At 50.6% G+C, this 13,970-nt stretch overlaps 3 protein-coding genes across 4 annotated transcripts in view; 1 reads left to right on the top strand and 2 right to left on the bottom strand.

The window, feature by feature from the left end:
- Window positions 1-3,286: 3,286 nt before the first annotated feature.
- ISCA2 (iron-sulfur cluster assembly 2) lies at window positions 3,287-4,551 on the bottom strand. Its single transcript, XM_065755697.1, has 5 exons — window positions 4,490-4,551; window positions 4,207-4,375; window positions 3,959-4,074; window positions 3,702-3,813; window positions 3,287-3,606 (listed from the first exon to the last, which is right to left on the bottom strand). The coding sequence occupies exons 1-5, from the start codon at window positions 4,537-4,539 to the stop codon at window positions 3,505-3,507; spliced, it is 549 nt and encodes a 182-aa protein (XP_065611769.1). The 5' UTR covers window positions 4,540-4,551; the 3' UTR covers window positions 3,287-3,504.
- A 3,279-nt stretch (window positions 4,552-7,830) lies between these two features.
- On the top strand, window positions 7,831-10,005 carry NPC2 (NPC intracellular cholesterol transporter 2). Its single transcript, XM_065752621.1, has 4 exons — window positions 7,831-7,935; window positions 8,038-8,145; window positions 8,435-8,607; window positions 9,196-10,005. The coding sequence occupies exons 1-4, from the start codon at window positions 7,857-7,859 to the stop codon at window positions 9,280-9,282; spliced, it is 447 nt and encodes a 148-aa protein (XP_065608693.1). The 5' UTR covers window positions 7,831-7,856; the 3' UTR covers window positions 9,283-10,005.
- A 585-nt stretch (window positions 10,006-10,590) lies between these two features.
- LTBP2 (latent transforming growth factor beta binding protein 2) overlaps window positions 10,591-13,970 on the bottom strand; it is a 59,976-nt gene continuing 56,596 nt past the window's right edge. For both annotated transcript variants that reach the window (XM_065752598.1, XM_065752608.1), the window contains exons 34-35: window positions 13,673-13,822; window positions 10,591-11,464 (exon numbers count right to left, since the gene is read on the bottom strand). In XM_065752598.1, coding sequence (XP_065608670.1) covers window positions 11,298-11,464; window positions 13,673-13,822 — 317 coding nt within the window. In that variant the 3' untranslated portion in view covers window positions 10,591-11,297. The remainder of the gene's footprint in view (window positions 11,465-13,672; window positions 13,823-13,970) is intronic.

Here is a 13,970-nt window from a genome sequence, read left to right as displayed (position 1 = left end):
AAGCAGAAGCCCAGCAGAGTGCCACGGAGAGGGAATTGGCTCTTCAGCCCTAGCTGCCTTCCTGACTCACCCAACAGGTCAGTACAGATGTACAAGAAAGACTTGAGTTTAGTTAAATTTCGCAAATGAACATTTTGGGGGTGTGATAAGCACTTGTTCTCTTATCACTGGCCCTTGGCTGATTGTCTAGGAGCCAAGCAACCCAAATGTTCTGTTTGGCAAGCAATACCACACAGCAGTCCACCCAAAGCAAGCATCATATCATCACATGTATCCTTAAACCACTATTTCTCTACCATTTTCTGGAAGAGGGGCAAGTTATCCACAGTTAATAAGTGGCAGTAGCTATCAAGTTTAAAGAACAGAGTTGGAATGCTGTTCTTAGAACTGGTTGTCTACCAAGTCCCTGCAGAGCCAACAGGTCCCGACCAAAGCGAGGATTTCTGTGACATCTTTTTTCTACCCACCTGTCACTGATAATGATGATCGTGCCCTTTCCCTTGAAGTTTTATCGTAACGTAGGTTTCCATAAATATCTTTCTTAATCATTCCTTGTCAGGTGGGGGAACTGAGAGAATCCTTCATGTGGGAGCAAAGATTTTCCACTGCAGCTTCTCTTTGCAAAGAAGCAAAGCCAGCATCTCCAGCTCCACACTCCTGTCCTGATCTCAGGATTTCAGTACAAGGGCTGCCACACATCCCCACATTACAGACCACGTGTATGGGCCATAGCAGTCCCTCACTGTCCAGGCAGAACTGAACTCCCCTTCTAATCCTCAGCATCCTTTACTTTGTACCAGTGGTGGCATCTTTTCCCCTAAGACTAGCCCACATACAAGCCTTGGGGTTTTTTTTTTTGGTTTTTTTTTTCCCCTTTTCTACAAGAGCCAGAATCCAGCCTTTTTTTGCCTACACAGGGAAAATTCACCAAGGTCACCTTAATTCCATTCTGCTAATATGACCCCCTTGCCAGCTTACCAGACACAGAAGTTTCCAATTTATGATATACTGTATTGACATGGCTTTTTTTTTTTTTTCTGTTTTGAGTCAGCAGAGTCCAAGAGATAACACTGCCTTTTGCATCCATGTCATGTTGGGAACAGGAAGAGTAGTTTTGGCCAGTAGATTTTAGCTGCTGACAGAAAGCAGGACTAGAAGGTCAAAAGCACTGCACTGCACAGATGAAACCACTCCAGCTCTGTGCAATTTCTCTGACATAAAGTCTGCAAGAGAATCACACAAAATCAGCGCTAGCCTTCCTCCAAAGAAACTTTTGTTCTTGCATAGGTCCTGCAAGGAGCACATCCAACTTTACTCAAGTTGCAAGTCTTGTACACGTCCAGAACAGCAAATGCCAAGGAGTAAGGGGTCCACCTAGTGCAGTTAGAGCAGTACTACCAACAGTGCAGACAGTGCAAGGTGGGCATGCAAGCTTCCCGTGAGTCCAGGAGCAGGCTGCTGGTGACACCAGTATGAACACAGAACTTCATTTATGGTTGGGCTGAATGATCTTGGAGGCCTTCTCCAACCTTGGTGATTCTATGATATGTATTATGATACGATTTGTATAGTCCCTGCAAAGGAGGAGGCAAGGTATCTGAAAGTGGTTGTGTTCCATGTGGGGACAGCACTTGCTTGATTTACTTGAACAGTAGAAAGTGAGTAAAGGGAGTTGCACCTGGTTAGGTTCTGTAAACAGAGCCTGTATACATTTACTCAGTACAGTAACCCATGTGGCATACTTACAAGGGCTAAAGACAGGTTTTCACTTACAAAAAGAAAAAAAAAAAAAAAAAGCCTTGCTAGATGCAGGTTTACTCTTTTCCCTTCACTACTCCTCACTTACATTTCCTGTTAAAAAGTTCCAAGAGACTTGATCAAGGACAAATTGTATGAAACAGATCAAAAGCTAGATTACATACTTTCTACTTCAGAAAGCAACTTTTAATTGCTCAGTTATCCCACGTGAAAAAAAAAAATCTAATGTCTTCTACGTACACAAGCTTTTACATCTTACACTTTTTGAAGGCATTTCTGGCAGACATTCAAGACCTACGAGACTGAGGGAGGACCAAGCTATTCTGCAAGGGTCTAGACAAGTCTTTTCATGACATCCTTTGGCTCACTTTTACAAGATGGGACAGTGCTACATCCAGCTCCGTCTGACAGAGACATAAGCTTGTGAACTGCAGGGAACAAATTAAAAGCACCAGACCAAAGGAACTGCTGCTCCAAAGCCCACCCATATTCCTCAAGCGACAAAATTGCATCATCTATGGATGAGGCTAACGTTGTCTGGCTATAAACCAAGCACCAGAAATCAGTAGGCTGATATGCAGTATATGTATGTACTGCTGACTAGCAATTTTATAAACTTAACAAGAAGAATGCCTACAGCACCAAGTCCTCGAAACCTCATGGTTTGCTTTAAGCAGTTTCCCTGAAACCAAAGTCATGCAGTCCTCCCAGACTCACGTGAACAATTCAACTCTTAGACAATTTGGTTGTGATCAGATAAAATACAAGAGAGGGAACAAAAATAGTTTCTCTCCTTTCACCCAAAGCAGATGAATCACTGTGATTTAAAAGACATCTAGTGGCAGATAAAAAGACACAGAAAACTAATCAAAATGATGTTACTCTGGAAGCCTCTTTTCTTCCCATTTTTTTTTTTTTTGGAAGTTTCAGAAGGGAAAGGAGTTATTTAATTCTTCCATAACGCCAGGTAGACAAGGTAGACAGGATAAATGGTGAAGCAAATTACTCTCAGTTAAGTCAAAACTCTGGCACTCCAGAATTTGTCTGCCTCTGTCACCTAAACTTCCTTTCCTGTTGGGAACAGAAGGCAGTGGATTCACTATGAAATCTTAGAGACTGTATGACATCAAAAGCCAAGTCAGGTTAAGGAACAACCTTAAACAGCACCGGGGATGGAAGGCTGTGTATTTTATTTAGATACATTCACCCACACATACACATACTACTTTTATTTTTTTTCCCCTAAAATAATACTAATAGCTATTAATTCTTGCTACCTCAGTCATTCACCTTTGAATAAGTGAGAATTTTCACCCCATGGACCGAGAGCAAAAACAATACAGGCTCCTTGGACTAAGACTGAACAAAGTGCCCAGAAAAGCCCACTGAATGTTGGACAGCCAGCCAGCGACACTGGTAGGTATAAATCCAATTCAGCTGGAAAAAAAAAAAAAAAAAGGTAAACAGCCTTAGCTGAAATGAACCCAGATTCTACCCACCAGAAATGCATGAGTAATACCAAACAACCTCAAATATATATATATATTTAGTAAGAACTCTCCATAAACACACATATATACAGCCATCTCTTGCTGAGACAAGCGTTTCTACATTCTGGAGAAGGCAGGCGAGTGTGCACCACTGAGCAGGCAGTCCACAAAGTGCTGAAGATGCTCCTGGTTCTGTGATTGTGGCTACTTCCTATTTCTGAGGGGAAGGCCTAAAAGTCTTGGACACAGGCTCAGTTCAGACACACGCAGCTGGTGTCATCTGTAACTGCTGTGTTACAGGATTAGAAACAGCTGGGAGAAGATCGAACAAAACCCTCTGGAGGCTGCCAGAAAACGTCTGCAGACAGCATTCATCCACATGAAGTCCAGTCAGAATTTGACAGAGAAAGAAGTCCCACAGGAGCATCCCTTCTCTGCCTGGGGATTGCTCACCACCTGGAATGAGCTGCGAATCAGCTCCTGGCTGAAGTCCACCATGGAACCTTTCACAAAGGCCAGGCTGTCAACATCCACAACTACACGGGCACCACCTTGTTCAAATACCCTGCAGAAAAGCATATTTAAACATTAGTTGTACTGCAGACATGACAAAGAAGCCTGAGCACCTTCCTCATCTTGGTGTCTTTGCCCCTTCAAGATATTGTATCACACACAGCCATCTTGCCCCTTTTGCGCAGAACAGTCCTTGCCTGTCATCAGGATTGATAACTGTGTCCAAGGAAAACTTGTACTGGAACCCAGAGCAACCACCTCCTTCCACCTGCAGCCTGAGAAACTCTGAGCCTTCTGCAATCTCCAGCAGCCTCTGCAAAACAAAAGATTAAAAACAAACAAACAAAGCCTCAAACTACGTTGAACAAGCAGACAAACATTCCAACACCTCCACTGTGCACTCGGGGCAGGCCAGTCGCTTTCAGAAACCCTCTCGAGACCCTACCTTCACACAGCTCTCGCTGAGGAAGACCTGTCCTTCGCTGGAGTCGCTCTCGGTCGGGCCCGGCTGGGAGGAGGACGACGCCCATCGCAGCGAGCGGTCCAGCGCGCAGGCTGGGACCAGCGGGGGGCCGAGCAGCGCCCGTCCTCTGCGCGACGAAACAGAACCCCAGCTGCCCCAAGAAAAGGGAGGGGAGGAAAGTGCGAACATCAGCGGAGCCACGCCGAGCCCCCGACCCCTTACCTACCACCCCCTGTCACAGAGCGAGGCGCTGCCAACCCCGTACCTGACCCGACTGCCCCACGCCAACCACCAACAGCGCCTCACGGCCGCCATCTTGCTTCTCAGTCCCGCCTCAGCGGCCCTCCCCGCCCGCCCATTGGCTGTCCGGCACCGCCACTTCCGGCGCGAGCCGCCATGCCACCTACCGAGGCGGAAGTGTTCGGTGGGGTCCTGGCTGAGTCCCGGCATGGGGCGGGGGCTGCCGTGCTGCAGGGGCCCACGCGTGGGGAAGATATTGACGCGGCTGCGTCAGCCCGGTCCTAGGTTTGGGAACGTGCTGTAGCTGAAAGCACTAAACTTGTTATTTGTCCTTGAAAGTGTTTGCTTTTGGAAGCAGCAAAGCTCATGAAAGAAAAAAAAAACAACTTTGTGGTGCTTTTCAACAGAGCGTGTTTGCAGTGGAATTAGATGTGAGGGTTATTTGCACTGAGTAGTACCCTGAGACCCTGACGGGGATCAGGATGTCATTGTAGGGGGAATTACGCAAGCAGAAGAACAAGCACATGGTCTGCTCTGAAGGACTTCTTAGGATTTTTCCCGATACTGACTTTTCTGGTTTACTTTCTTTATCGGGTAAGAGTATCTAAGTCCCTAAGGTCAGCACTCCGTAGAGGCTGGTTTTCCTTCAGGCTGGGATTCGTGACCCTGGCACTGCAAACACAGACACGGGCGTGCTCGGCTTTCTGCGTGTGCTGCAGCTCCATGCAGAGCTGTCCTGCTCCTCACGTCTCTGAGAACAAGATCCAGCAGGCTCGAGCGGACGTGCAGCCTTCATTTACCTGGTGTAGGGAACCTGCTTTGGCAGGGGGGTTGGACTCGATGATCTCTAGAGGTCCCTTCCAACCCCTATGATTCTGTGATTCTGTGATCTCTGCAGTGGGTGTGCAAGGCACAGTTCTCGGGCGCGGTCTCCATGGTTTCACCACACAGCCTGCATGTGCCCCAGCTCTTCCCATCTCCCAGGCCCCCTCTGCTCGAACCTACTGCCTTGCATTTCAGCGTGTGTAGGTGTTTAATGGCTCTTCAATTAACTCTGCACAGTCAAAGCAGGGAACTCATGCTTAATAAAAGGTTACGTGCATTTTGTTAAAGATGCCTTTCCACTTGAAAAACTTGTATCAGGCGCTTTGCGGAGGATGAAGCTTCACTCACCTGACTTGAGTCCTGAACTTGGCTGACTGCTTTAAGCTGTGCAACTCTGCCTCATTTCTCTCTCTTAAACCCGATCATTTGACATGTGACAGCGGTCTGGCCTGTTGCTCAAGGATGTGCCTACAGTTAAAGGGCTGCTTATCATCTCCTCATGTGCTCTGGCTGGAGGAATTCCAGGCTGCAATCCTGTTCCCCCACCCCCAGTCAGGTTTGTGGAGAGTCAGAGTCATACAGTGGTATGTCAGAGGAAAACCAGTCATCCCAGCAGAGGGGATCATTTAAAGTCAGCACACCTCGGGACTTGCTGACTATCAGCTTTCTCACACGTCTCACTCGGAACAAGGCAGTGCCTAGAACAGCCTGACCTCCTTGCAGCACAGTGGAGGCAAAGGAAGTGCTTAAATCCAAGATGAGACCTGCTAGACGAAGTTATTGTCCATTAAGCACAGAGTAGGCAGCTTCATGCAGAGATTTAACAACTACAGGAAGCAAAAGTATTTTCTTTGGCATAGGCATAGAAATCAAGCACGTGGTGGAGTGTCTGCAGTAGTAAACATGTAGTTAAGTATCATGTGTGTAAACCCTAAAAGGCTCACTCCCACGGTGAATGTAGCTGCCAGGCTGAGGAGGCAGTGCTTTAAAGAAATGCAACCACATGCTTTCGCTTATGTATACCACCCTGCACATGTAAATAAAGACTGTTTTGAGCTGTTTAGTTTTTCTCACTCCTGGATTAGCTCTAACGATGTTCAAATAAAACCAGGAAAGCATCACAGGCAGGGTCTCAGAGGAGCTGGGGTTCATCCAGTTATCTGCAAACAGCTGGACCCTCAGATTAGGCAAATTAGGCCACTTGATGTGTTTAAACACACATAGGGGGTGTTCTCTGAGTTATTATCAGTGCACCTCTGCATTTGGAGGTGTGAACCAAGAGCTTCTGGGAGAAAAAGGGGGAAGGATGCTTCTGCTTCTCACATTCCACTGACTTTTCTCTTTCTTGGAGGATTTATTGCACTGAATGCTGGCATTTCATGGCCCCGTTGAGGCTATATTCACTGCAAACACCTTTGGTATTTGAAGTAGCCTACTCCCATAAAAAAAAAAAAACACTTGTACTTTCTACATGCCCACAGTTTTACTAGTGTTAGATGCCTGAAATGGAACAAGTATCTTCAAGGCATTTCTGGGTGTTGCTGCGTTACTCTAGATTGAGAAAATGAGAGACAATTGGTCTCAAACAGAGTTAATTTAGTCTAATTAATAATCCATTGTTCTGATGTGTGTATTATCAGTAATACATTTTTCTTTCTGCCAGCTATGTAGCCAGGGGGTGTTTTTGTCTCATCATTACAGCCCATATTTTTTCCCTTCCTAGGCTGTGGCTTTGTTGATCTTGTGGTTCTTGATAACTTGGTATAACCTAGTTGTGCTTTGTTTCCCCCTCCTCGTTCTGGTCCATGCCTTCTAGGTTTGGGGAGTTCCTTCAGCTCTCTTTAAGCCTGCTAAACCGATGAGATCTGCCTGCAAGCTGTGTTCTCTAGGTGTTCTGCTTTCCTCTACAGTTTGTGTGTTCAAGGCATTTTATCCCGTCTCAGCAGAAAACTGAGCTCGTTTGAGTGATTCAGAAACTGATGACATGAAACCTCTGCCACAGCTGTTGAATGTGAGCGTCCCATGGTGCGTTCATTGTGAATGCTGATGATCTCTAGCTAAAGGAGCACGTTCTGGCTGAGAGAGCAGGAGAAATTGATTAGTCCCTGCGTGTGGATTTCCTCAAGAATATCATTTCTGTACTCACTGCCACTACAGTGCCTGAGGATCGATGTGTTTACCTGTTTACCGAGCTGCAAGTGCAGCACTGTTACAGGGATTTACATTCATTGGGCGCAGCCGCTCATCAAGCGGAACTCTGGATCGGCTAATTGAGTTGGTGACACGATTAAATGCAGAACGCAAGCACCGCTCTTGCTGGGACAAACTCATCTGTGCACTTTCGTGGTGACCCAGAGGCCCACGGACTGTACCAGCCGTCACAAGGGACTAACGGCAAGGACTGCGACCCCAGGTCAAGGCCGCCTCGGAGCAGCCGAGCCGCGGCCCACGGCCCGGCCCCGCGGGCGGAGCAGCACTCAGCTGACCGCCGGGACGGGGCGGGACGGGGCGGCCCCGCCGCTCTCATGTGACGCCGCCACCGCAGCGCAGCGCAGCGCATTGCCGCCATGGTGCCGCCGTCCGCCGTGCTGCTGCTGGCGCTCGCTGCCGCCGCCCTGGCCGAGCCGCTCCGCTTCGTGGACTGCGGTGAGTGACCCACGAGGTGCCGCGGAGGGGTCGGTCCCTCGGCCGGGCGGGAGCTGCCCTCCGGGCTCCTGGCATCGCTAAGCCGCTCGCTGGTTCTTCTAGGTTCCAAAGACGGAAGCATTCAAGAGGTGAACGTGAGCCCCTGCCCCACGCAGCCCTGCCAGCTCGTCAAAGGGACCTCGTACAGCATCAACGTCACTTTCTCCAGCAGTAAGCATCGGCTCTGTGGGGCCCGGGGTGTCGGTGGGGTCCTGCGAGGAAGGACGAGGTGGGCAGAAGGGGTGATAGTGACACGTCTGTGTCTTCGTGTTTGGGAATAACTGGGCAGCGTGGCTGGAGAGGGCCGGGAAGCGGGAAGAAGTAGTCGAGGCGTACTGGGAGCATGCTGCTTAGTGTGCTCTCAGCAGCCTTCAGGTAGGCTGCCCTCCAGGTATGTCCAGGGCAGGCCACAAAGCAGAAGTGTTCTGATGATGTACTCACACTTCCCCATGTCCCGCAGAGATCGAAAGCCAGGGCAGTAAGGCAAAGGTGTATGGAGAGATGCTGCACGTGGATGTACCCTTCCCCATCCCTGAGCCTGATGGATGCAAGTCTGGGATCCAGTGCCCTATCCAGAAGGGCCACTCATACAGCTACCTGAACAAGCTCCCTGTGAAGAGCGAGTACCCCAGTGTAAGTAAGCAGGAACCCCACCTGCACTTCACAGCTGCTGTCCTTCCTGAGGCAGGCCCACAGCCCATCTGTAAATAAGAATGCTTCATCTCACAGTATGGGGAAGAGGTCAGAAGGATCTTCAGCTGCTTCTCACTTCTGCTGTGAGTGGGATTCTGTCCCCAGTTCCTGTTTTGGGACAAACCCAGCAGAGGAAGCAGCCCGACTCCAGATGCTGAGAAACAGCTTCAGCTGTCCCGGCGTGTGTCCCTTGTGTGCTGTGCCTGCGTGCAGCCCCACTGCCAAGGCTCTGCTCCCAGTCAAGCGCTCAAATTTGGTGGGTTGGCTCCAGATGCCATTCAGCTGGGAAGTGCAGGTTGTTTCTGCTCCACTCGCTCAGATGAGGGGTTCTCCGTGCTGCATGAGGAGGTCTCCATGCTGCAGAGCAGCTCCCTCCAACCACGCAATACCACAGGAGTCACCACATGTGGTCCAGCTTGTTCTTAACACAGGGCCACCAGGACCTCCCTGCTTCATGAACAGCTGAAGCTGCCCGTTGTCTTTGCTTTCCTCTCTCCTAACCATTCTTACTTCACTGTTCTCTTTCAGATAAAGCTGATCGTGAAGTGGGAGCTGGTGGATGACCAGGATCAGATGTTGTTTTGCTGGAAGATACCAGTGCAGATCACCAGCTGAGGAGCCCTGCCACGAGTTGGGCTTGGGAGGAGAGAAACAGAGAAGATAACACAAGCCAAAATCTTTTATATAAGTATTTCTTACTGCTTCCTTCAGAACTCTGCAGCCTCTGGGCAGCCAGTACTTTGTTCCTGCAAGGCCAGCTGTCGGTAGAGGGCTCTTGCCCCTCTCCACAATTCCTCTGGCACGTTCCCACAGCAGCTTACAGGGGAGCAGTGTCTGCTGCTGTCAGCAAGAGAGACTGAGCGTTACGACATTGTCTTCCAGGTGCTCTTTGGAGGCACTTTAGTTGTTTGAGACAGAGCTGTCTGTCCTCACAAAGAGATTTCTCTGCAGTGAACCTGGCTAGTGTCTGAGCTGCTACCTGATAACCGTTCAGTGCCTCTTGTAGAATGCTGGCTCCGTTCACCCTCCTGTGCTTTTTCTGCTCTGCTGTGACCAGGATGCTCCTAGGAACTGCATTTTCCATCCTTACATCTGAAGGAGAGGGGAGGAAGCTTTCCTGAGCTGACAGCAGAGTCTATCCTGGGCCCCTGCTGGAACCTGCAGGACTGTGGCTGGGAAAACTCATTTTGTGGATGCAATGCCAAATGGCATTCAGTGTTTCTGCAGGGATGATTCTTTCTCTAACCAATGGTTTGCACTGTCAACTAACTTGGAGCTGCTGGGAGCTCCTGAACCTCTTTTTATAACTTTCCTTTTAATAAAGGCTAGACAAAACCAGCTTGCTTTGTCTTCTGGGAGCAGATGGCTGGAGGACAAGTGGAATGCCTGGGCACATTCTGGTTGGTTCTGCTCCAGCTCTTTTTTTTGGCTGAAGCTGCAGGTGGTGGCTTGCTGGCCTCAGTGCAGGTGACTTGTGAGCAGCCGTGGATCTCTGCTGCTGAGTGCTGGGGTGTCTAGCTGGCAGCATCAGGCCATGTGTTAGCTTTTCAGGTCCTGCACTGCTCTGGAGCACTGCAAAAGCTCCTTAAGGAAATGGCTGTGCAGAACACATCTTTGCTTGCTGCACTGTGGGGCAAAAGTATTCCTAGGAGGGGCTCTAGGTAAGGAAAAGCATCTGGACCTGTTCAAGGGCTCCTGCCAGCCACAAGGATTTGAAAGCTTGAACTGCAAGTGAAGGGCATGTGAAAGAAGCAGGGTGTTAGCAGCCATATGTGCTGTGAAGCCCCCAGCAGCTGGAGTTGGCTCCAGTTGGGGCAGATAAGCGAGTGTTTGGCCTGGCACGGCTCTCTTCTGTCCCAGGAGCAGGAGAGGCTGGTGTTATCCCTTGGCAAAGGGAAGACAAGCACAATTCTGACCCAGACCCAGTGTCATGAGCCACAGGGCCCAAAATAAATGTTTTATTTAACAACATGAGAGAAGTTTCCAGCAGACTTGGTTAAAAAAAAAAAAATTACCAACTTTACAGAAACTAAGCTGGAACCCTGCCCACTCCCCAAAGCCAGCGCGGGGCACAGAGGCGCAGCGCAGGGGTAGGGATGTGCCTGGGACGGCTGCAGGGTGAGCCGGGTGTGGGACCCCCATCCTCTCCACCACACCTTGACGTTGGGCAGCAGCTTTAGGGAGCCAGGGTTGCTCCCCCAGGGCCGTGTCCCGGGGCAGGCTGCGTGGTGTGGTAAGGCTCGCCGCTAGGTCAGTGCAGCAGTGATGCTCGCCATAGGGAGGTGAACCCAGTCTCCCTGCAGGGTGCAGGGAGGAGCTGGGGCTGCGTGGCAGGAGGTGTCACCTGCAAGCCCCCGTGGTACGTGGCACTGTGGCAGGTGCTGGGGGCTGGGCTGGGGAAGGCTCTGCTGCAGAAGCAGGGGCTGGAGGTGAGGATGAGGTTACAGAGGCTGGGAGCTCAGCCCTGGCAGTCACAGCTAGGAAAAGGTGGCAGGGGAGTTGTGCGCTTTGGAGGTGAAGGGACGAAGGGCTTAGAAGAAGCCACAGCCCCGGGGACCCTCTTCCACACCACCAGATCCCGGAGAAGCGTGCCACCAGAGGGGAGCAACCCCACTGCCGCTCCCCTAGAGCTATGCTGCTGCCGGGCTCTGGGCTGTCTGGGGCACACAGTGGTGGGGCTGGGCCAGTGCCACATAGCCTGGCAAGCAGCGGCAGCGGTAGGAGCCCTCTGTGTTCTCGCAAGTGCCACCCTGGCACAGGGGCACTGGAACATCCACATCCTCACACTCGTTGATGTCTGCAAGGAGGAGAAGAGGGGGTGAGATGGTGGCACAGCAAGCAGCCCCAGCATGCCCTTCCTTGCCCAGGCTCCTCAAGATCCTTTGTGTTCCCCAGCACATCCAGGCTGCCTACTGTGACTCCCTCAGCCTCTGTCACGCTGGGTTGCACCTGACTCCTTTGCCTTGCTGCTGTGTTCAGCACATCTGCAGAGCTCTCGAAGTATGACATCTCCAACGCTTGGCACCCCAGCTGCAGGCTGGAGTTCCAGCACAGGCCCTCCCCATGCTCTGCAGGTGGTGACACCCTGGGGAGCACAGCAGCTTCCCACTGACAAGTCCTGATAGCCTAAGATCTGGGAGAAAGGCCACATCCAGCCTTAGAATATGTCCTTTCCCAGTCTGACAAGGCCAGGAGGCAGATGATGGTGGCCCTGAGAGGCTGATTATCACCTCCAAGACCAGAACACAAAGGAACCTCATGCTATGCAAACAAGGGCTTGTTTTATTAACCTGCAAACTGTGCCAAAGTGCTTGTGTGGGAGCCCTGGAGGCAGCCCTGTGCTGCAGCTCTGCTAAACACAGCAGTTCCAAACCACATCAACATGTGGAGAAGCATCAGCGGGGCCTCATCCTTCTGACCACAGGGCTGAGCATGAGCCCCTCGACCACTGACTCCAGCCCTGTCAGGGGCACCCAAGAGCCAGCAGCAGCAGAGCAGTGTTAGCAGCGCACACTAAATCCTGTGCTCCCTGGGCAGTGTGAAACAAGCACTGGCTGGGCAAGGACAGACAGAGCAACAAGAAAAGGCTCCATAAATACATTAACAGGAAACAACGGGGAATTAGGTCTGGGCCTTATCGGGGGAGGAAACAAAAGCCAGACAATGCCGAGCTGGCTGGTGCAGCTGATGCAGGCCTTGTTCCAGCCATCATAAAAATGCTCCTTCTGACCAGATTCAGTATGGATGTTTCAAGTGTTTAAAGGAGAAGCAGAAGCTCTGGGAGCTTCATATCTCAGTGGAGAGGCTTGACTGTCAGCTAGTAAAGCTGCTCCAGCTCATCTGCAAACAGTTGGTGCTCCAGCACTGAGGAGTTAGAGTTCCCTCTGAGGTGGAGGATCAAGGAGTTGCCTGGGGAATGCTGTAAGTGCCTCCATAAACGGAGAAGGGGGATCTGGAATTACTGATTGTTCACTCCCATCCACTTAAACAAAGCAGGTTTCTGGATGATTAGGTCACTGCCCTCCCTCCCCCAGAAGGATATAGGGGCTGTTAAATAGCCAGAGAAGATCTGTTCAGGCCTGATTATGTCAAGCAATCTGGTTCCCCTTACTGACCCGATAAGTAATCTGTGCGATAAGGGGGGGGAACAGTGGGTATAACTCTTGGCCAGGATAAGGATTTCAACACGCTCTCACATGACACACTCAAGTGGACTGAGGAAATAGGGGCTAGATGAAACTGCAGCAAATGCACAATGGGTCACTAAGCTGTACCCAAGAGATAATTAGCAATACTTGGCTGTTAAAATAAAAATCATTCAAAATGTAGTCTGTGGAGTCAATCCTGATCCCTGCTCCAGTCAATGCTGCCGTCAGTGTTGTCAAAGGAAGACTCTTCATGCTCATAATAGCCATGTGATGCCAAGCTGTGAGTGCTCTGATCCTCAGAGAAGTCAAATTCACTGAAGTCAAGTGCAAAGCACCGTAGCTGAGGAAAAGCAAACTGTGCACAAATGCAGAAGGGGGAGCAAGAGGCTAGGCAGCTGTTCTGCCCAGCAGCGCTGGAGAAGGAGAGGCACCATTGTGTCATCCAGAAAGGATGCTGAGGGCTGGAGTAAGTGCCCTGCCTAAGGAAAGAGACTCTTCATCTGTTCTGTTGGGTGCCTGGGGGTGGCCTGGGGAGCTGCACTTTTTCAAGAATGGACAGATGACAAGAGAAGCTTTAGAGACCTTCACTTATAGGACAGGGTGGAAAGTCATGTAAGCTTAGAGGAAAGAAAACAGAAGCAGAAAACCATCTGTGCCCAGGAGTGCTTACACAAAGGCAGTGACCAGCTATTCCTTGACATCCCCAGGTGCCCTGACACAATGTTCTCAGCTCCAAGGCCACAAAGCACCCAGGAGAGAAGGGAAGCCTCTGACAACCATCCCAGGCAGCACCACCAGAGAGCGGCAGCTGATAAGGAAAGCTCAGGCCAAGAGAAGCGGGACCAAGAGCCACTTACCCACGCAGGCCATGAGGGTCATGTCCAGCTGGAATCCATCGAAGCAGTCACAGGTGTATCCCTCTGGGACGCGCACACAACGTCCGTTCTCACAGCCGTTGAGGATGCCACACTCCTCAGCCTGCAGCCCCTCAAAGCCCTCATAAAGACCTGGAGGGTGGCAAGGCTGTGTCAGAGCGGGAAGACTGCTTGTCCCACCACAAAGGGGACATCTGGCACACGGTGGGATGGTGCCGGTGGGGCTGGGAAAACTGAGAGCATCCAGGAGCATAGCCAGGAGGAGAGCTTGCTGCAAACC

The sequence above is a fragment of the Cyrtonyx montezumae genome, unplaced genomic scaffold (assembly GCF_038088225.1).
Source record: "Cyrtonyx montezumae isolate F1298 unplaced genomic scaffold, pur_monq_1.0 scaffold_10, whole genome shotgun sequence".
NCBI lineage: Eukaryota > Metazoa > Chordata > Aves > Galliformes > Odontophoridae > Cyrtonyx > Cyrtonyx montezumae.
Note: the sequence above shows the minus strand (reverse complement) of the source record. Positions and strands in the feature narration are given on the sequence as shown.